The 22,886-nt window shown below is 39.9% G+C and overlaps 1 protein-coding gene across 1 annotated transcript in view; it reads right to left on the bottom strand.

Annotated features, from left to right (window-relative positions):
- The window catches only part of LOC117830591 (heparan sulfate glucosamine 3-O-sulfotransferase 3A1-like), a 51,534-nt gene extending 29,089 nt beyond the window's left edge, over positions 1 to 22,445 (bottom strand). Inside the window, exon 1 of the mRNA XM_034708797.1 lies at positions 21,605 to 22,445. Within this exon, the coding sequence (XP_034564688.1) occupies positions 21,605 to 22,143 (539 nt within the window). The 5' untranslated portion in view covers positions 22,144 to 22,445. The remainder of the gene's footprint in view (positions 1 to 21,604) is intronic.
- Between the last annotated feature and the right edge of the window lie 441 nt (positions 22,446 to 22,886).

Genomic DNA, 22,886 nt, shown 5'->3' with positions numbered 1-22,886 from the left:
AGGTTATTAATGGCCGAGCTACAAAGGCCGAGCCCGACACAGAGTCAATGTGCGGAAAAGAATGTGTAGGAGCGCCGTGTAAACCTGTGGGGGCCCTGAACTCTCATTTGTGTTAATCAAACTTCTCTAAATTGTTTGTGTAATGAAATTATGGCTGCCAGGGAGGCCTGGGGGACATCAATTAAGCAGATAAGCAAATGAAAATAAATCACTCTTTATCGAATGTGCGGCCACCCGCCTGTGTGTCCGGTAAACACAGGAAAAACAGGAAGTGATTTTGCTCAGAGATTTGAGGGTCCATAAATCCCGCTGACAAGCAATCAGGATCGGTCTGTTCGCGGAGCTGTGGGAAACAGAGGGAGGACAGCAAACGCATTACTTCCTCCTTCTGAGATAAAGATGGAAGCAGAATGTCTTCTTAATTTTCTTCCAGAACTAATGACACAGCGCCACATTTTTCATACTCTTTTGATGAAGATTTACATCAAGTTGAGTTAAATTTTTCAACATAAGATAAAAATATCTCAGCAGCTAACTCTAAATCTTTATCTTGTTGTCATAAATCTGGCATGAAAACTACCAAATTGAAAAAGTTCACAGAAGCATTCAGAATCATAACAGCAGCAGGATCATCTTAAAGTGGTATCCACTCAACAATAACAACGTTCACACTGTTCCCTCCCTGAGCTTCAAGACATGTAGCCCAAACAAGATGCATGTAGAAGCATATTTAGATGGTCCACCTCCATTATTCTCGCCTTCATTGTACCAATAGATTAAAAAAATGTAGTCAATTTAAAGTGGCTGTTGATTATTCATCTCAAAGGCACTGATCCTTGATAATGTCATGTAGGCTTAGCAGGTTTTCATGCTTTGTCCTGACTGTTATCAACAAGTAGCGCAACTAAATGACCACAGAGACCTGTTTTGGGGTGGGGAGGTGTACCTTTTAAAAAGTCAGGGGTAAAAAGTGTGTGATTCTGCAAATCTTCAACATTGTCTTAAGCGAACCTGAATATAATATAATATACTTCACTTTTTTATTTCTATTATTATTTAGTCTGTTTGTTTTAATGATGTTTTAATAATGTTTTAATTATGAATGGGTTTCTGGTTTTTTTTCCCTGTAAGGTGACCTTGGGTGACTTGAAAGGCGCCTCCAAATAAAATGTATTATTATAATTATTATTATTAATGCGTCTTACACATAGATGTTTGAACCAGTGACTGTATGGAGAATGGACTTTGGGCTTTATTTCCGCCCATTGTGAGATGTGAAGCCAAAATACCGCACAAATGCGCGCTGATATTTCGCATCCACATGCGCAGAAGTGATCAGGCTGGTGGAGGGATGGCGTCATACTCCTTTATTTTAGTTGCTCTGACTAAAACGTCAAAAATCCCTACGACCTTCCTATCAGGAGTTATTCAAAAAAGACTGATCCTAAAAAGACTGATCGTGGTTATAGCCCCTATCTCCTAACCCTAACCCTAACCCTAAACCCTAACCCTAACCCTAACCCCTAACCCTAACCCTAACCCCTAACCCTAACCCCTAACCCTAACCCCCCTAACCCTAACCCTAACCCCTAACCCTAACCCTAACCCCTAACCCTAACCCTAACTCCCCCCAACCCTAACCCTAACCCCTAACCCTAACCCCCCCAACCCTAACCCTAACCCTAGCCCCTAACCCTAACCCCTAACCCTAACCCTAACCCTAACCCTGACCCTAACCCCTAACCCAACCCTAACCCCTAACCCTAACCCCTAACCCCCCTAACCCTAACCCTAACCCCTAACCCTGACCCTAACCCCTAACCCTAACCCCAACCCTAACCCTAACCCCTAACCCTAACCCCCCAACCCTAACCCCTAACCCTAACCCTAATCCTAACCCTATGAAAAGTTCAATAACTCTTCTTTTAGTGTTTGTTACGCTGCAGCCCTCAAATTGGTACAGCTCACATTTGTCAACAAAGCTAACAATCAGTCATTTTTTAAACATTAATTAACTAACTAAACTAAACTCCTTTGGCAAATAAACACCTGCAAATGTATCAGCATGATGAAAGCGAACTGTTGTGACAGGAAGCATCTTTTAGAAAAATGTATTTGACGTGTATTTTAATGTTTTAGTCTGACCCATGTCCCATCTGTTATAACGGAGGAGGCTTAAAGATCTATAACACAGCCAGTCACTAGAGGGAGCCGTAAACATAATGGCTATTGTTCTGTCCTTATAAGCAGTCTATACTTTGAATATACAGGCATATATACTGTCATTCTCCAATCAGATATAATACAGTGTATCGTCTGCAAGAGGTTCCACAGTGGGTTCTTTTTGGACTTCACTTGGATTTAATTTTGTTGTGAAAAAGGTTTTCTGCAAAGCAAGTTTTCCGTATTGGTTGAGAAAATGAACACTGCATTAAAGTTTAAAATATAAACCTTGAGTTAAAAGAACATTTGAGGGTATTCTGGAGGATTATTCTGTTTTTAAAAGAAGAGGATTATGTCATAAAAAAGTAAGAAGAAGAATTCAGAACTGAGTATGCTGGAAACATGATTTTGTGGTCACATATGCAGAGGGTCTGTAGGCTGGGAGAGTGCCGCCTGGGATGACCACAATGAGGCGAGGCGGTGCCGTTAATGGATGTGATCACAGCTTCCTGGTGAATAATGTAGCCCTGCTAATTGGCTGGATTAATAATTGATGGGGGCGTGTTTAGGGAGGTGGCTGTGGGAGCTGTAGAGGATAAAGAACAGAGGAGCATCTTGTCGGAGAAGCCTTTGAATGTTATATCTTGTACATCAGTCTATGCTGGCGGTCGGCTGTAAATAACCAGCTTGGAGATATGACTGAAGGGGAGGATGTGACATTGGTAGACAAAGATGTCAGAATAAACAATCGTCCTGACAGCATAATGACATAATAAGCCCCGGCCCCGGCATGTTTGACGGCTGAAATGACTTGGGCTCATGTCAACTCCCACAGGCTCCACACTGTTGTTACACCCTCAGTCCTAACTGGCCGTAGATGACCCAGAACTAGCCAGCTGTGAAAATAAGAGCAACCGCAATGATGCAGATTGAAAACACAGGGGACAGAGTCTAACTTAAAGGTCTTGGTGTTGGATCTGGAGCGTGGTGATCCAACTCAAACTTAGTAAGAGTCCAAATGGGGGAAGGACGGGAAGAAATAGGTGTTGTAAAAGAACAGGACAAACAAAGGGCAAGAAAAATGGATTTTACTGTAAACTTGATTTATCCGCTATTCTCGAGGTGTCCAGTTTCCAGAGGACGCATAAAACTCAGCCTATAAAGAAGTCTCGTCTTCCTGTCTCTACGGGTCAACACCTTCAAACCACTGTTGTGCTCTCAGAGGGAACAATGGGATCAATACTTCGGGGTGTGTTCAAAGGATTTCTAACAATCCCAAATCTTTTGTTATAGACTTTAATAGGTGCTTGGAACAAAAGCACAGAAAAACAATGAACCTGGTCCGATCATTAGAGACAATGAAGACTAAATATGTTTGTTGGTTGGTGAGAAGCAGAGAAGGTAGTCATAATGTACAGTCAGGAGTTTGAAATGTGGTTTGAAGGAGCATTGGATCACAAATCCTGATGTCTACAAAGGAAGGGTCAACCTTTGAAGAGTACAATACACCTGTTATTACTTGCTTTTCTTGTAAAGCGCTGGATGAGAACAATACTACTCTTGTGTCAACAACACAGGGACAGTTAGCCCAGCTTAGCATAAAGAAACCTGAGAAACTGCCCACCTGGTGTTGTTACTGACCATGACAACACCTAGTGGTTTACTAAGGACTATTATTAAGTCTCTAGTGTTGCTCCAAGGAACATCCTAGTCTTGTTTTTTGGGAAAAAGTCACCTCACCAAGAGGGTTGTGCTATCAAAGGAATGTACGCATAAAGTTGACTACATGATTAAATATTGTCAGCCCCAAATTTCTTGTTGGTGAAATGTATTATTAATAGTTTTATTATCAGAGGCCCAAACTGCGGTCATATGCCTGAGCTGTACATACAGCGCAGCCACTCGCAACTACCTGGGACTGTAGCTCTGGTTAATGGCCACTGCCGTAATGCTTTAATGCTCTACTACCCAGATGTAAACAAGCACAGATGGCATCTTATTCGGTCCAGGCATATGGCTGTCTAACATGAGTTTGGTTCTGCTCAAGGTTTCTGCCTGTTAATAGAAGTTTGTCCTCGCCGCTGTAACTTGCTAAATACTGCGAGGTGCAATGCTCATGGTGGATTAAGATGAGATAAAACTGAGTCTTATCCTGTCTTGATGTTGGGTCTTTGTCTTTTTAGTATAGAGTGGACCTGCTATGTTTGTAAAAGCGTCTTGAGATAACGTTTGTTGTGATTTGGCACTATACAAATAAAGATTGATTGATCATTGTGTGGCTCAGTTTGGAAGTATTTTGATCTAGAGAAGGGGTTCCCAAACTTTTCAGCCTGTGACCCCCACTGTTCCTCAAAGTGATTTAATGTGGCTTCATTTAGCTCATCCGCAGAAAATTAGCCTCCCTATATGAGCATGTGTCTGTTTTTCCTGTGTCTTTATGAATTAACCTACTGCTACTGATGTTTTTGATAATTAACTGTTCACTAACCCTAAACTTAGGAGTCATCTGGAAACAAAGAAAGGCAGAAAACTTATTACGTTTTCTATTTTCAAGGTTTTATTTCAAGGTTAGCTACTGCTTTTGTCGATATTCTTTACCATAATGGGTAAAATGTACTATTTTTAGATAACTTAAAAAAAAATTCTGGAAGACATCTCACAACCCGCCATTTGTGTCTTGCGACCTCCCCCAGGGGGTCCTGACCCACACTTAGGGAAACCTAAGGCTGTGTCTGGTTTAACTGGCGTTGCTTCACCACTGTTTTCACTTCTTAACCCTTGAGGCTACGTTCATTTCTTTTATACAGTTTATTCGTCCTTCTAGCACACCTAATTCTCATCTTTCATTCACTATATCTCGTTTTTAATCCACACAAATACTATTGTAGTAAGGCCAAGAAATAGTTCCTCATTCCAGTCCTAATGCTAAGCTAAGCTAACCAGCTGCTGGCTGTAGCTTAGAACTTAACCGACAGATAAGAGAGTGGTATGGATCGACTTTATTTCACATAGGCAAAAGAGAGAATTAATGTATTTTAAAGAAGTAGGACTATCCATACACATGACATTTCTTTGCAGATGATTACATAACTTTATTGTGAGAACGTCTTCAGAAAGCAGCGAAAAGCTTCCCTGAGATTTTGCATCCGTAATTTCTCCCTGCCATGATTTATCCCTGACGTCTCTCATGCTGGTCCACACATGAGGAAAATCTGTTCCCTGCTCTTCTCATTAACATGCAAATCTTCATCTTTAGGAGAAAGGATAATAATGAAAAAAAAAAAAAGGAGCTCTATAGCAGCGAGGATGTTCCTTCCTCTTTCTATTAACTGGACATGTTCCTGTGACAGCAATCTCCCTCCTGTCTAATGTACAGTCAGACCGAGTTACTGTAGCAATTACTAGTGTTCAGGTTAAGATTAATTGAATTACTGGGTGGCTTCCTTGCACTCCTCTGTGGGCTTATCAATCACGGCCTGCGCACTACACAGACCCTTTATCACCCTCTTCCATCTTTATGTAAAAAGAAGCAGGCTGTGCTGTTGCACTCCATCTATCAATAAACGGGTCCGGGGTGGCAAACTCATTTTCTAACACATTCCTCTCTTTAATCAAGCAGCCTAGCATTCAATGGTGGTTAGTTATAGACGTCAACCATCTTTTCTCTGAATGGATTAAATCTTAGAGGAAATTAAAAACAGAGCAGAGGGATTAAAAGAAGTCTGGTGGAATAAACCTGCAGTCAGGGAGGTCATACTACATTTCTGATGCATCTTAATTGATCATTTAAAAAGAGAAACCAAGTAATAATGGTTTTGAATGGCTCTTTTGTGCTGTGCAACCGTTCAAATACAAACTACAATAGATTTTATTAAAGCATTTGTTTGCACAGCTGGACTTCTACTCGAGGAAACAGGTAGCTGTTCAAAACAGCACATTCAATACTTCTGCTGCTGCTCCTGTTTGAATAAAACAGCTCTCAGTGCAGATTAAATGCCACTCTGTCATTCCCCCTCCATTCAGCACCTCCATTATTAGCTATTTTACAAAATTGTGCAGGATTTCTGGTCATGGTCTTAAGTACTGCCAAACCCTAATCTTCAGCATGTTTTATTTCCCTCGGCGCTACCGTGCGACTCTTTGTTCATAATCTAGCAGGAATACACACAATATGCTGGATGTAGAAGTGCTGAAAGCTGGAAAAAAAAAACATCTGAGGGAAAAAATGTGTTGGCCTCTTTGTCCGCAGTGCCAGAAAAATGCCAATCCTTCAATTTAGATAGACTCCAAAAGCCACACACACAGTTTGCACCCCATGCTTAGCTGCAGTTTCATTCAGTGTTTTGCACAGAAACAGAGGTTGGGCAGTCAAATAGAGGTTGTGCCTGAGGTGCCGTCTGGCATTGCCTCTGCTCATGTCTGTAATTCGGGCACTGCCAAGGCGACTGGCACAGGCCAAGCCCCGATGGAGCAAGACAAAAAGGACGTTTGGTGCCATCCTATCGCCACACAGGCAGCTGCAGACAGCACACATGGCAAGAGCGAAAGAGTCCATGCCTTAGAGCGGCAGAAGCAGAGAGAGAGGGACAATCCAGTGTTTGGCCTGTAAGCCTCAAAACGACCCTTGAAAGAGTTTCCTGCTGAGTGCGTGGAAGTAAACGGCTGGAGAGATGAACCTTGGACTTCCCATAGTTGTAAACACTTAACCTTTGTCTAAATACATGGAAATGAAATACGGGGCAGAAAGAAAATGAAAGTGTGGCGTAAGTGTTTGAAAGAAAACACAACAGCTCGAACGGAAAATGGGGGACCCAGGAGGGGAAGGCTTCCTTTTTTTTTATTGGTTCCCAGGCTTTCTGTACCTCTGGTTCTCCCTCTCTCCCTCTGTCTCTGTCTTTTACTCTCCGCTGGAAAATATGGAGCGCTCCCTGTCCTGTGATAAAGCTGTTGCCTGTGAGATGGGAAAGAGAGATCCATCAAGCTGAGGCGTTGGTTTACCCTGCCAATCCGCACCACTGAGGGCTGTAATGCATACATGCTCCATCCATACATCATTTACCAAGCCCTTCTGTGCCCAAATAACAAGGGTTTGGCTGCATCTTTCTCAAATCCTAAAGCACCCTGGCAAATCCTCCAAAAGTCTTGATATGCATGAATTCGGGAGCGTGTTTCTTGTGGTTTGTATAGCTCACTTTTATGAAAGCGAGCTTGAAAAGTGTAGAGTAACCCCCTTGACTCTCCAGCGCCAAATGATAGGGTTACAGTCTCTCTTTGTTTGTGGAAGGATAACACTTAACTTCCATCAACCTTGGGCTGCCAAAGAGCAAAAAACGAAAGCATAGAGGAACAGAAATAAAGCACTGGAAGAAAATTGCAAACATGATTCTTTCTCTTTTCATTTCAGTCATACTACTTGTAAAGCGCCGGCAGGCAGAGCCGCTGTGATGTTAGAAAACATTACCTGGCAGGTTTCAGTGGAGTTCAGTGGAAATAAACATCACTGACATTCATGGGCATTGCTTGAAAACCAATAACGGGTAAAGGGCTTCAGGTATTTCACCTGAAAATGGAACATCGAGCAGACTTAAGGCTATATATCTTTGAAAGGTCACACCTCCCAGCTTCAGAGGATAACATGATAGAAACGATTATAGTGCCTCAAAGCTCTGCAGGGTGGTGTTTTTGGTGGAGGTGTTCATTTTTCTTTACCATTTTTTCCAGGTAGCATTTCTTACACCTTAATTTGCAGATTGGCAAATATTAAAATCTGATCCTATACAGTCTGAACACTGTACGGATGTGATATGGCTCTCATCCATGGATGGCCTGGCTCAGTTTAAAGTCTTAGATGGCATCAGTGCCAAAAAACTATCTATTATTTAGTTTGACAGTAAATCTTAACTGGAGATTATAAATAAATCCATTATTAATAATAATTCCTAATAGAGGAGCTCTTTTAACTCATCCTTTCCCTTGTGATGGCCACAAGGCATCACAGGGACACTGATTTCAAATCAAGTGTACCCTTTGCTTTGATGATTCCTTGGATGCATATCTACCTTAAAAAATGCAGATTTTCTACATGCAGACTAAAAAAAAAATAATGGTAGCTCAGCTTCAGAGGCAACCTCCGGTCTTAAAATATGAAGCCCATGCGAAAGTGCTAAAAACTGCAGTTCATCGAGCGTCCACTTGAGGCTGGCTGCAGAAACACCGGAAACCACATACACACAAATTCAAAGAAGACGATCTTTGCAGCAAAAATAAACATGTTTACAGCCTGGTTCAAAAAACGGCTTCCATCTGAAGAGCTCATTTCTCTATCGGCACACACTGTAAGAGGGGTGTATTTTTTATAACTCTGTATTTTTGAAGATATTAAACTCACAAGTTTTGCCCAAATAAGGGCATAGCTGACTTGATTGACAGGCGGGCACCCTGTAGTTGTTAGCGAAAAGGCTAAAGGCCCGCCTCTTTATCTCACACCAGCTCAGACGAAGTTTGGTTCTGTTCAGCATTTCCAATATGGCGCCTGCCGACGATTGGCTTCAAAACGCTCAGAAACATATGGGTGACATCACAGATACTATGTCCATTTATTATACAGTCTATGCTCAGCTCGCAGCCTCTAAGCATCAGAGGACACTGACTTAACTTGAAACAGCTCTATTCAGTTTAGTATTGACTCACAGTACAGTCTCTGCTGGCAATTCACTGTTGCAATTGTTGCATGATTTAATACTGCATTGATTAGAGTATAGGGACGACTGATTAAAAGACAACCCCAATTTTCAAGATACGTTTTTAGAAAATCAGAAAACATTATTTTTTTCCTTATTTTTAAATACAAACATTTTGGGAAAAATATAGACCAAATCTTGATTTTCTAAAGACAACATTTCATTAATAAATAATCCTGAAAAAAGTTTTTAACACCATTTTAATAAAACAGTACTTTCAATATCTTTAGACTTAAATGTCATATTTAAATCAAATTAAAGTACAATTGCATGTAAATGAAGTTCTGTTTTTACCATTAAACCACAAATTTCATGATAACGTGTATTTAACTAGTTATCAGGCTATCTTTCTCAAAGGAAAAAAAACATGTAACCTCTATGGCAATCCTTAAGGCTTTGAGCTGGATGACAGCCTGTATAATGGGCATGCACACTCTCCTGTCAGTGTCTTGAAAGCGAGCCACTTAGAGAACAATGGTTAGATTTCTCTGACTGTTAGCATCTTTCAGATATTACACTCTGTGTCACCATATTTCTTGGCTGCTTGTCTCTGCTGCACAAACATTACCTTAAATTCAGCATCATAACTCTGTCTTATTTGTTTGTTCAATTGGCTTACTTTTGAGCCACTTTGTTCCGGACGATAGCCGTGTCCCTAGGGCTGGGCGATAACTCGATAACTGATACACAGTATACAACTTCATATATCTTTGATGTAAATTTAAATCAAAGCATGCAAATTATCTCAAGCTGAGAAAAATAAGAATCTTCACAAAAATCTCATCTCACACAAAAGATCTGCTTCCTGTTAGCACTGTCAAAAATGATGGATTCAAGAAGCTGATCAGAGAACTAAATCCCGGACACAAGCTAAAAAACAATCTGGTTTCATTAACTTTCCCTCAGGAGCAAAAATCTGCCTTTAAATTGAAAATGAAATAATGATTTAATATCTATCTATCGACTGATGTTATCGTGATAACATCTTATTCAATATCGCCCATCTCTACGTGTCCCTCCATCTTTCACCCCCCCTGACTTCAGTCATGAGGAGTACACTTGCTTTACACAGAAGTAATTTAAAGTCTATTTTGCCCTTTTAAAACAGTTATTCCCTCTGGCATCCAGAATACATCAGTTCTTGCACTTTGATGCAGCTTTTTTCCATGTTTGTTTTCTATGTTATTTGATCAGTGAGTAGACTTGCATACCAAAAGCTGATACATGATATCTTCACTTAGATGGTATCAGAGGTATTCCAAATACTGCTACCCTTATCAGAATATCTCCAGTATTTCTCTTCAGGCATTAAAAAAGCAACCTCACGCTCTCTTTTGAAATCTGAATCCCAGAATAAAAGCTTCTAATGTAAGGGCTAATACCTCGTAAAAGACCGACAGCTGCTGAGCTCAACGCGCCTTGTATTCAACGAGGTCAAACAGGTTCCTGACTAGTGTACACAAAAACCCAAAAGTGAACAAACAACTGAATCCTAGAAACAATGTAACCTGATCTTAAAGTTACAGTACCATCTGCTGGCACTGTGAACTCTAAGGGTGGCAAAATCTCAGGCAGGCCTGTGGGTGACCCTCCTGACTGTGATCAATCAATCTCCCTTTCTGCACATGCTCATCAAAGCCCCTGGAGTTCCTGATCCCTGAGGCCTGAACTATTTGTATGAAGTAAACCTTTTGGCTTCTTCATTGCTGGGTTTCAAGCAGTCAACAAACAGCTCTTATTTTAGGTGTGTCAGGTGAATACATCAGGTGTGAGCGCCTGGTGGAGATCCAGGTGGTGTCTGCAGAGCGCCCCTGCACCTGCTGCCTGTCCTCACTCACCCATCGGGGGGCAGATTCCCAGGATGCCAGAGGGCAGCTGCTGACAGGCACTACTTTGGATAGTCCCCTTTGCTTCTATCAGCCTCCCTCGCATTGGGCCTCCAAGGGTCAGCTGCTGAGGGCACGCAAAGATGTCTGTGGGGGTGGCAGAGGTCAAGGAGTTGGCAAGGAGGGGGGGGTACAGCCATGGGTGGGTTGCATGCCTACAGCAGGGGGTGAGGGTCCTGGTTTTACAATTATACTCCCCGATAATCACTTTCACAATCCTAAGGCAGCTCCGGGCTCATGCTCAGGATGGTGATCACGTTACGTCCGCTGTGTGTGTGCTCTCTGAAACCCCAAACGTGACCCCTACACCCACCTCCACCAGTCCTCTGAACGACACCTGCCATCCGAAAAACTGTTTCCTAAGTGTGCCGATGGAAAAACAGACGCACAAAGTACACCATGAAGTAAAAAGACTAATTTAATTTTAGTTTTCACATCATCAGATGCCAAAAGATAAGAATTTGAGTTACTTTTTCTACTTGCAATTTGTAGCTCGGTTTATTATTACACATGCAATGAGTTCTCCAGACAGAGAGGTTTTATTCTGAAATCCACCTTCTTGAAAGATTGAACGTAGACCTCCAGGTTTCCTAAACTGGGAATCTCATCTCAATTAATAAAACCTCTCCCTTCTAGAACAAATCTTATTCCAGCTTTCTGTTTAATAATGACTAATGTGTGCTTCATAGCCTTTTCTATGTAGATTTAAAAACACTTCATTTCTGCGTTGTGTTTTCCAGAGTAGCGTCAAATCAGGCTGAAGCAACCAGGGGAACACTTAGATGAAAACCTGTTTTAAGAATCTTGTTTCTCTGTGCCTCAGAGAAATGCTGAAACAAATGACTCCTTTCAGAATCTCAATAAAGAGACCAGGGAGATACATATTTCAGGGTTTGCACACAAAAAACTCAACACAAGGGAAATATTATGCATGTTAAATTTCTGCATGATGTATTTATAAGTTGTTTTATATATGTATAAGTGTTTTAAGCGATAGTATACAGTAGACTACATTACATTTCCTTATTTATAAGGCAGTTCTTAACTTGCTTCCTGATTTTATTCATTTAAAAATACTTCAAGCTACTGAAAAAAGAGTTTTGGATATGCGTTTGGATTAAAGTGAGCTTCTCTCTCTTTTTTTTTTAATCAGATCTTTTTACTAAAATTTTAGAAAAATAACATAGTGTAGATTGTAATCACATTAGCAGTAGCAAGTAGGTACACAAATTGAATGTACACAAACATAAAATAAAATAAAAATAAATAATAAATAAAATGAAATAAAATAAAAATGAAATAAAACAAAAATAAATAAATAAATAAATACATAAATAAATGAAATAAAATAAATAATAGAAAATAAAAATAAATAAAAACCCACCCCAGAACAAAGTGAGTCCACCAGCTGCATCAGACCACGACACAGATCCTAAGAGAGGCTAGATCTGTTCTTTAAGTTTGTCAGCAATTGAAGCCCACATTTGAATATTACACTCCTTAACTGTAATCATCCAAGTAGAGGAAAGCTCTAAGTAAACTATATCTAGGAAAGTGAGGATCCTGCTCTTGACCGTCATGACCGCCTATCCAGGTGTTTCCACTTCATAGCAACCAACTTCTTGGCAGTGAGCTTGTCTCTTTAAATGCTTTTGAAAGCAGATTGAAGGCGTTAGAGGAAGATGCATCAGCTTGTAGATGCTCTGACTGATGATTTTCTGTTAAGTGATCCCTGATATGTTGTCACATTTTAGAATTTTGTGTTGCTGTCTGTAACTTTGTTGGAATGTGCTGCTGCTGATCTGGGCAGAGATTCTTTATCCTAATGAGGTTTTACTGATTAAATAACATTTTTGATTAAAAAATATAAAGTTTGATCCAGACAAAGTGGGAAGTAAAGACTTAAATACACTTCAAAAAATAAAAGAAACTGATATAATTTAGTTGTTTAAAGACAAAATGTATCACAAAATAAAATACAATATTTGACTATTATTTCAAAGTAAAAAAAGCAACTTTAATTTAGCCAGAAAATATTGAACTATCAATTTAAAATACCAACTTTAATGGAATAACAGGCTGGCAATTTAAATTGTAATTTCTGTAGTCCAGGCTGAATCACATCCAAGGGCGTCAACGACAGCCAAAAGTCCACTGGAGGGGGTTACAGTTTGCATGTTCACATAAATATGGGCACATAGCGCACACACACCCATATACACAGGGGTCACTGTTAAATCTGGCCTCTTGCTGGTATGTGGTTTTGCCATGACAACATGAAGGAGAAACATTGTACACATGTGACAACTTCCCAATGTTCCATTGACTTTGAGGATCAGTAAAGAAACAAAAGCTCAACACTTCAGTGGGATGTTAAAACACATTTACTGTCCAATAAGATAAGTGAACAGCTTTTCTTCACTCTTAACACTCAGCCTCTCCCTCTCAGAGTTATGTCATGCTTTCCACTGCTTCTCCAAAACCCTCTCCACACTCACAATAACAAGTAAAACGTCAAAGCAGCAGCAAACAAGGCCAGAGTGTAAAACTGTGCCACCCACTTCACTGACATCGACTCGAAACACCGCCAAAAAATCAGAAACTTGAAAGCTGGGCGTCATTTCAAACCTTGTGAATTCAACAGCTTCTCACCATCAAACCTGACAAATGTGACTCGGGCAGTTTTTCTTCCCCTCTCTCTACTTAACAGGGTTGTGTTAAGAAATGAAACTTGGTCGCCTGCTGTGACAGGAAAGCTGTCAAAATGGCAACTAGCTTGATGAAGGCAAAATGCTCACTAGTCACTAATGGAGGGAAAATGGCATTCATAGTGTTCAAAGTCTGACAGAGCACACATTATTACACCAAGCTCACATTTATACATGGATCTTAATCTGGTTTCCACGACTGAAGCTGCCTGCCTTGCCTCCCAGACTACCGCATGGTACAGAAACAGATCAGATCAACCCGACCGCTCTCCCTGCTGGGTCACTTTTTATGATCAAGAACCCTTTTTATTCCAGAGAGCTTCCTTTTAAATACAGCCAGCGTTATGAAGAAAGAACCCCCTAATTTAATGTGACTTTTCATCTTTCTTCTAACTGAGCACACTCTTTTCATTTGCTTTCACATTGTTTTAAGTTGGGCATACTCAAAGAGAAACACCAAAGCAGAATCTGGACCCTTTTATCAAGTTTACACAAAAGATTTATTTATATATAAGCTCTGTAACTAGGGCTGGGCGATAATTCGATGGAGGAAGGTAACTAATCTAATATAATTTTCTCAATATAAATATAACAAATGTTCCATAAAAATTCAATATAAATAAACCTGTTATTACACCCCCCAACCACTGGAAAGGAAGGGGGCGCTAATGAGCCTTAAATGCCAGTTGCCACCCAACATTAGTCAGGAGAAGAAGACTGCATTGAACAGCCAATCATGTCGCAGGGTGAGAGGTAGGCGGGGCTTAAAGATGTTTGGAGCCGAATGTAAACACACTGAAATGAGCGACAGTGACACTGAAGACAACTTAAAACCTACCAGCTCAAAGGAGAGTCGTTAGTCTGACACTGTGTCAACTCGGCGTTAACTATTAACTAAATACACTTCGTTAAATTTACTTTTAGGATGTGGGGAAAGAAAGAGCTCAGAGACAACTTCTGCTGTGCATTTCGAACATGATAACCGTGATGCATTCACTGCACTGTGGGAAACAATATCACTCCGGACGCAACCCTTAGTAATCTTAAGGGGGATTGCACAATTCAAAAACAGTACTGTACTACAGTGGTTTTCAAAGTGGGTACCATGGTCTCCTGGGGGGCCGCCAGGGGGACTAGGAAGGCCTCAGAAAATTGGAGGGAATGGAAAAAAATTGTTTGTTAATAACTTCCTATGCTAAACAAATGTACTAATTATTGAAAAGTGAATGAAAGTATGAAAATACATTATAAAAGTTCATGTTTCTTTACATATATTGAAGCATTGTCTGTGGGTTTTCAAAGGGGGTCCACGGCCAGAAGCTAGTGCTGTTTGGGAGGCCTTGGCAAGGTAAAGTTTGGGAACCCCTGCTCTACTAAACTGATACACGGAATACAATTTGATATTTCTTCGTTGTAAATGTAACTGGAATTATGCAAATTACCACAACCTGAGAAAAATAAGAATCAACAAACTACAACTTCACAAAAATCTCATCTTACACAAAAGTCCTGCTTCCTGTTAGCAAGGTCAGAAATGAGGGATTCAAGAAGCTTATCAGAAACTAAATCCAGATACAAACTAAAAACCGTCTTCAACTTTCACTCAGGAGGAAAAATCTGAAAAATTTAAATGAAATGATATCGACTGATATGAAATATTTTCCATATCGCCCAGCTCTACTTCAAAGCATCTGTTTGTTATCTTCATGTGTCCATAACAGGAACAAGTTAGTGTCTTTGTTCGTTTAGTAATGACACGTTTGTCTGCATCTACATAAATATACAAGTGTCAGTGATGGTGGCACGTTGCCCTCGTGTTTAACAGGTCAGACATGTTTTATGAAGGATAATTAACCCATTAAGGGATCTGGTGAAGGCTAATCCAACCGGTCTGCAGACTTCAAATAGGACCCGCGGCTTGGTCTAGACAGGTGAAAGCTGTGCGGTCAGTAACCCAAGTAGACCAAAAACATAATACTGACTGCTCTGTGGCATGGACCTCTGCTTTAGTCCACAGTGTTTGTGCTTGACCTCCTTGTTCACTCTGAGTGTCCATTTCCACAACAAAAGCCTAATAGGTTGTATGTGATTATACGGATACACCGCTGAGAAATGTGTCGTGAAATGTAACACTGAGTGAGCGGGCGATTGGGTCGGGTGTTGGTTTCCTGTTCAACAAAGGGCCTTAAAGTCTCGGGACAGAAGTGCATGAAAAGGGAAGAATTCAGAGAGCTGAAATCATCCTGAGCAACCCTGAAACACTCAGTGACATCTGAAAATGTAAAGATGTCAAGATCTGAATATAAGCGTGTGTTATGACAGACTTTTACCCGACTGTTTGGAGTCTTTGGACACATGAAAGTGAAGCTAAAAGTTTAAAGCTACCAATGTTTCATGCTGCGACAGGCGAGCTGTCAGGACGGCCACTTTTATCCTTCTCAATAAATTACAGATTTTTGCATCATAGCTTTGGGTGGTGTGCGACTTCAGGGGCAGGTTTTGATGGAAATTCCCATAACAAGGCAGACAAGTTTAAGTCTGAAAAGAGCTGGGAAAAAGGAGGGCTGGAGATGCTGCCACGTCACATTAAGAGCTTAGAGGTGTTAAAAGTTTGTTCCACATGTTCCCACAGGGACGGAGACGAGTGATTCATGCTGAGGACACATATCGGCCTTGACAATAAACAAAGAGTCTCCTGAGATGGAAGCGTCTACATTTTGAAGTTTTCACTGTTGCTAATGAAAGGAATCCCATAATTCAGGCTAATTGGACTCGCTGATCAGTCACAGGAAATCTGGAATTGTTTCCTAAAAGTATAAACTTTATTTTTTAGTTTAAAGCATGTGTGTGACATTTAATGCTGTTTAGTCATATTAGGAAATCTGTAACTCATCTTTAGCACATTAGCTTTTGTGTCTGGTCTTGTTTTCTGGCAGCAATCTTTTGTTTTTTAGAGGTTGATATAAATAGGTTTCAGGCGCTACATGCTGTTTGGAGCTCCTTCTTGGTATTTGGGAATTGTTCTCTCAACTTTAACTCAGTTTCAAAACTTGGACTTGTTTCTAGCATCAACAGATTTTTTCTTTTTTTAATTTAAAGGGACAGTGTTGTTGATTTTCAGCTTGTACAGGACCTGTGTGAAGCTGTTTATTTTTGGTTTTAGTACTTTAAGTAATTAGGAGTTTGTAACTCAACTTAAACCCTTTCAATTCCAAACCTGGGCTGTTTCTCTCCAAACATCAGGACTGTTTTTTAATCATTGTTTTTAAAGCCTAGTATTACTTTTAGCCAGTTTAAAGCAAGGACAGGGCATGTTTGAAATGTTTTTGCATTTTAAGGTCCTCCTCAACTCATATTTATTAGCTTGCAACCATTGCTTGAATTTCAACAAAAATCAAAAGATTTTATTTACTTTTTAATTTCAAGGACAATGTTTTTATTTTTTTTAAGCCTGTTTGGCTGGACTTGTTTTTTTATTATTATAATTTTGGAGATTTTTACTCAATCTTACCATATAAGCTTTCAAACCTTACCTCTGATCCTGCAAACATCAACATTCATACACTACCAGTTAAAAGTTTGGAAACACCCTCTCATTCAAGGGTTTGTATTTATTCTAATTATTTGAAACACTGTAGATTAATACTGAAGACATCAAAACTATAAAAGAACACATGTGGAATTATTTAATTAACACAAAAGTGGAATTAAATAACAAAGCAGAATATGTTTTATATTTTAGATTCTGTAAAGTAGCCCCCTTTTTCCTTCATGACAGCTTTGCACACTCTTGGTATTCTCTCAGTCTGCTTCATGAAGTGGTCTCCTGGAATGGTTTCTAATTAACATGAGCCTTGTCAAGAGTTCATTTGTAGAATGACTTGCCTTCTTAATGTGTTTGAGACCATCAGTTGTGTTGTTCAGAGGTAGGCTTAGCACACGATGGATAGTCCTATTTGACTACTGTTGTAATCCAGATTATGGCAAAACCAGATTATATCATAGTTTTGATGTCTTCAGTATTAATCTACAATGTTGGAAATAATTAAAACAAATAAAAAACATTGAATGAGAAGGTGTGTCCAAACTTTTGACTGGTAGTGTATATTTATTTATTTATTTATTTATCTTTACAGCATTAAGTAAGTAAGTAAATTGTATTCATATAGTGCTTTTCACAGACTAAAGTCACAAAGTGCTTTACAAAGACAAGACACAGAAAAATGAATAGAATAAAACTGATAGGCAGAATGAAAAGTGAAGTGCATTAAAAGTGGTTCGAAAAATCAACTAAACGCCCATGTATGGGATAATGTGTAGTGAACAGGTGGTTATGCAAATTAGAACCAGACAGGATGAGCAGGACCTCGATGCAAAGGGGATCCTCAGGCTGCTCTCACATCTGTGCCCGGTAACTGTCTTTGTGGTGGATCTTCTTTTAAGTATTTGGGAGTTTATATCTCAACTTTAACATTTTAACTTCAACTTATTTGACAAACATCAGCATGTTGTTCAGTTTTCTATTTTAAATACAGCATCATTGAGTTTGAAGGGTGAACAGGACTGGGTTTTTCATGTCTGGGATTTGATCTCTACAAAGCAGTGCCACGCAACTCTTGCTTGAAGACAACAGAATGACAACAATTCAAAGTTTAGCGATGCAATCAGGCTGATTTCCGTGTTTCAACAAGAACTTTTGAAGTGCACAACAACACCTCTACGTGACCTTAAACCAACATCTTTAAATAAATGCAACTCAATCAAACGCTTCCGCAGAATACCATCAACGAGAAAACTCTCAGACGTTGTCGAGGAGAGCGAACAAGATGAACTCCCACAAAGTGGGCCACGCTGTTGTAACAGTTATTTATTCCTCTTTTCATTTCAAGGGTCCTTGTGTTCCTTAAATGGACGGCATTAAGGGGAACCGGCACTAAAGGTCTGTCCTTGGAGGCACGGTCCAAATTCCAGAGAATCTTGGCAACTCCTCGGGATGGATGGGACCCTCATGGATATAAAACCCCACAATGGATGAATAGGTAAACAGAAGGGTGTGAAAGAGTGATGGGGAAAAGAGAGTGTTCACTCTCAGAGAGGCACAAAGAGGGAGGTGTGTGAGTGGGAGATGGGAGAGAGCCAGAGTGTTTGTGGGGGAGGAGAGGGGGGGAGAGAGAGAGAAGGGCACGGAGGGAGTTGTTGGAGAGGAAGAGTAAAAGTTTTGTCTCCAGGCTTTTAGAGGGTGCTGTGTGTGTGTGTAGTGTTAACTCAATCAAAAGGTGAATTATACCTCCAGAGACACTCAGGTAACCTTTCATTATGGCCCTAATCCTTCTTAATAACAGAGCTGCGATGTCGGCAATGCCCCATTAGACAGAGAACCACTGAGAGAGAGAGAGACATTATTCCCCACAGGCCGCTGGAAATGTGAACACACAACACTCACTCACACACACTCTCTGTGACAGATGATATCAATCACAAAATTCAATGTGCAAAGAAAACGCAGCAGAGAAGACTCCCTTCATAAAGAGTCAGGAAGATATGGAGGAGAGTAAATGTGTCTTTATACGGGGCGCTAAGACTGATTCAATAAAAGAGATTTTAGACCAATTAGATACGATTTAAAAGCAAATTGAGACTCTCACTTCAGGAAAATAAAGGTTTTAGATGACTCATCTCATGATTTTTAGCATTAAAACTGAAAAAGTGTCTCAATTTTAGAAGTAGTACTTAAAGTTTGGTGTGCTAAATTAAGTTTCAAGCGTAATTTACTCGTGATACTCTCAAACAAGGTCAAAAAAACTTATTTCAGAAGTTAATTACTCTTATTTTAACCATATTTAAGTAGAATAATTGCTCTTTTTCACATATTTATGAATTTGGTTTGTTGTTTAATCAAGAAAACTGTGATTAACTATATGGATTACAACTGTATAAGGCTTTCTACAACTTGCAATGCAAATATTCTAAAGATTTTATGTCTGAAACGGGAGAAATATAGCTAAAATATGCTGTTAATATATATTTTGTTACTTCATGAGAGTTTAGAGGCTCGGTTAAATGGAGAAAATATATTGCAGATACTAAATCACATAAAAAGTTCTCAAAAAGTTACTTTTTAAATACTTCTCACAGACCGTACAGTGACCCATAACACAGTACATACATATAATTTAATTCTATAAATGTGTAGATATATCCTTGTCATATTAATACAACAATCACCTCTTAAACTGTAAATTCATTTCACTTATAGCCCTCACCAAAGCAACTAAAAGCCAGTCAACCCTGAAATGTGCAACAAAATGAGCAGCCTGATAAGATCTAATGAAGGCCAGCTTAATGTAGCGTGATAAATCAACAGGCTGTCCACTGTGCTCCTTCATCCAACAGCAATTAGACTGCTTCTGTAAGGGCTGAGATGTTAAGTAAAGATTTCTGGGTTATGTACACTCATCTTTATCAGGGTGATTAAAAAGTTGGACAAACAAAATCTATCACTGTGGCAATTTAACGACTGATATAGAAGTTTAAAAGAGGCTTGAAGAATTATATGCTATAGCCTTAAAGCAGGGGTTCCCAAACGTTTCACCCCGCGACCCCCACTGTCCCTCAAAGTGATTTAATGTGGCTTCATTTAGCTGGTCTGCAGAAAATTACCCTACCTATATGAGCTTGTGGCTGTGTTTCCTGTGCCTTTATGAATTAACCTATTGCTACTGATGCTTTTGATAATAAACTGTTCACTAACCCTAAACTAAGGAGTCAAAAAAGGAAGGCAGAAAACGCATTACATTTCCTATTTTCAAGGTTTTATTTCAAATTTAGCCTCTATTTTTGTCAATTTTTTCCTACTATAATGGGTAAATGTTCTATTTTTAGATAACTTAAAAAAAAAAAAAACACTATGGAAGACATCTCACGACCCCCCATTTGTGTTTCAAGACCCCCCAGGGGGTCCAGACCCACACTTTGAGAACCCCTGCCCTAAAAAAAGGTAAAAACCTGTATTTCAGCAGTTAATTACTCTTATTTTAACCATATTTAAATAGAATAATTGCTCTTTTTCACAAATTTATGAATTAAGTTTGTTGTTTAAGCAAGAAAACTGTGATTAACTATATGGATTACAACTGTATAAGGCTTTCTACAACTTGCAATGCAAATATTCTAAAGATTTTATGTCTGAAATGGGAGATATATAGCTGAATTGTGCTGTTAATATATATTTTGTTACTTCATGAGAGTTTAGAGCAGGCAAGTCCAAAGTACGGCCCGGGGGCCAATTGCGGCCCAAGGTCCATTTATTTTTGGCCCCAAGCTTCCATCTTAAAATGTGTTATTTAGAGCAAAGAAATGAATCACATTCTGAATCATCTGTACATTTGCAGTTTCTTTCAAGCACACAAACAAAACTAAAGTCAATTCAGAAATGTCTCAAAAAGCTTCATATGGACTACCTGTCTAAAGCCAAAGCACTGGGGATACTGCAAGACGGCAATAAAGAAGAAACACAAGAACTCCTAAAGCTGACAGTTTTTCAAATTAATGTTTTTATCATGATGTGAAAATGTTCTTGATGAACACCTAAATGTTCAGAAGACACAAAAGAGGACACAAGACAAGATCAAAATCAGGAAAAGGGGAAAAAGGGGAAAAATTAGGTGCTTAAAAAATGTTCAGAATGCAGGAAAATAATAATTTTGTTCTAAAAGTGTCACCTGTCAGACAAGTCTTAAAATCAACATGAAAATGAAGTGTGATGAAATCAAGATTGTGATCCTGCCATAGGAAAATAATGATACAATATTTTTCCCACATGAAAAACATTTATCTCCAGAAGAAGATAAAGTCTGCTAATGTTTACATGGCTTGTGGAGAACTGAAGACTTCCTAGTTACTGTTTTGTTGAGAAAACATTTTAAATAATTGTTATTAAATAAATATTTCATATATAACTTTTAGGATTCCTAAGTCTCAGTAGGAGTCATTGGCCTCAAAGTATTCTGACAACATCAAATATGTCCCTCTTTGAACAAAGTTTGGACCCCCCTGGTTTAGAGTCTCAGTTTAACTCAGTGAGTAATTAATTTATAGATGTATTTACCTGTACCACTCCAGTCCGTTCTCATAGTTTCTGTCAAAGAAGTGCGGCTCCGCTCCCACGGCTCTGATGTCCGGATGAACCCGCAGAAACTCCAGCAGAGCCCGGGTCCCTCCTTTCTTCACCCCGATGATGAGAGCCTGAGGCAGCTTCTTGCTCCCCTCCCCGAGCGGACTGAGTTTACCTGCGAACCTGGGCGACACTTTCCTGGACGCGACTAAATCCGGAGGCTGCAACATGAGGGACTCCTCGGGCTGCTCCACGCGCTCATCCGTCAGGACCCTTGAGGAGCGCCTGGAAGACCCGTACCCGGTCAGCTCCGACCCGGCTGTCCATTCATACAGCAGTCTTTTACTCCGAATCGACCTTAACTCCTCGTAGTGCCCCTCGACCCTGCTGGAGGACCCCTTCACCGTGCTGCAGCGGTCCGTGAGGCAGTGCAGGAGGAAGAGGGAGGTGAGGAGAGAGCCCAGCATGACCGCCGCTCTCCTGAAGATGCCTCGGGACGGGGGGTCCAGTTTACTGATGCGGCTAAAAGCCATACCGGTCCCTGGGTAGTCGGTGCAGGAGCCACAGCCATTCTAGGCACACATTACCCAGTCCTTTTGCCATGAAGAAACCGAAAGTCTGCATCCACAGAGTGCTGCTGTGGATATAGTAACACCTGTGCCAGATAATACCTGCTGGTCTGGACTCAGGTGAGGACGCACAAAAGCCACAAAGAGAACTGGTCCTGTAGTCTTCAGTGCGCACTTCTCTGTTTGACTCAGGTAGTAAAGTGTCCTCCGTCCTTGTTCTGTGGAGGATGCCACCGCGAGCCCTGATGTACCAGCCGCACGTGTATAGAGTTGTAAACTTGTCTCGCACGTCAGGTCTCTTGACAGGCAGCTTCTTGACCAATGAGATGAGGAGAGAGGGAGACAGGAGCCAATGAGAGTCCAGGTGGGCGGGACACTGATGGACAGAACATCCAAGCAAAATTAGAGCAGTTTGATATAAAAAAAATAAGTTTGTGGATTAAAGTTGCCAAGACACAACTAAAACAGCACAATCTACAATTTAATATTATATTTATTATAATATATATGTAAATTAACTTATTTAGTTCTGTACATACTTTTTTAATTGCTTATTATGTTGGAATAATTACTCTTTTACATGCTCTTGTTTACTTTATACTGTTTTGCATCTACTTTGCTGCTGTAACACTTTAAATTTCCCAGTTGTGGGACGAATAAAGGAATATCTTATCTTATCTTATATTTATTTACTCAGCTTTTAAGTC

Source organism: Notolabrus celidotus, chromosome 18 (assembly GCF_009762535.1).
Source record: "Notolabrus celidotus isolate fNotCel1 chromosome 18, fNotCel1.pri, whole genome shotgun sequence".
Lineage (NCBI taxonomy): Eukaryota > Metazoa > Chordata > Actinopteri > Labriformes > Labridae > Notolabrus > Notolabrus celidotus.
The sequence above is the reverse complement of the archived record's forward strand: the minus strand, read 5'-3'. Positions and strand labels throughout refer to the sequence as shown.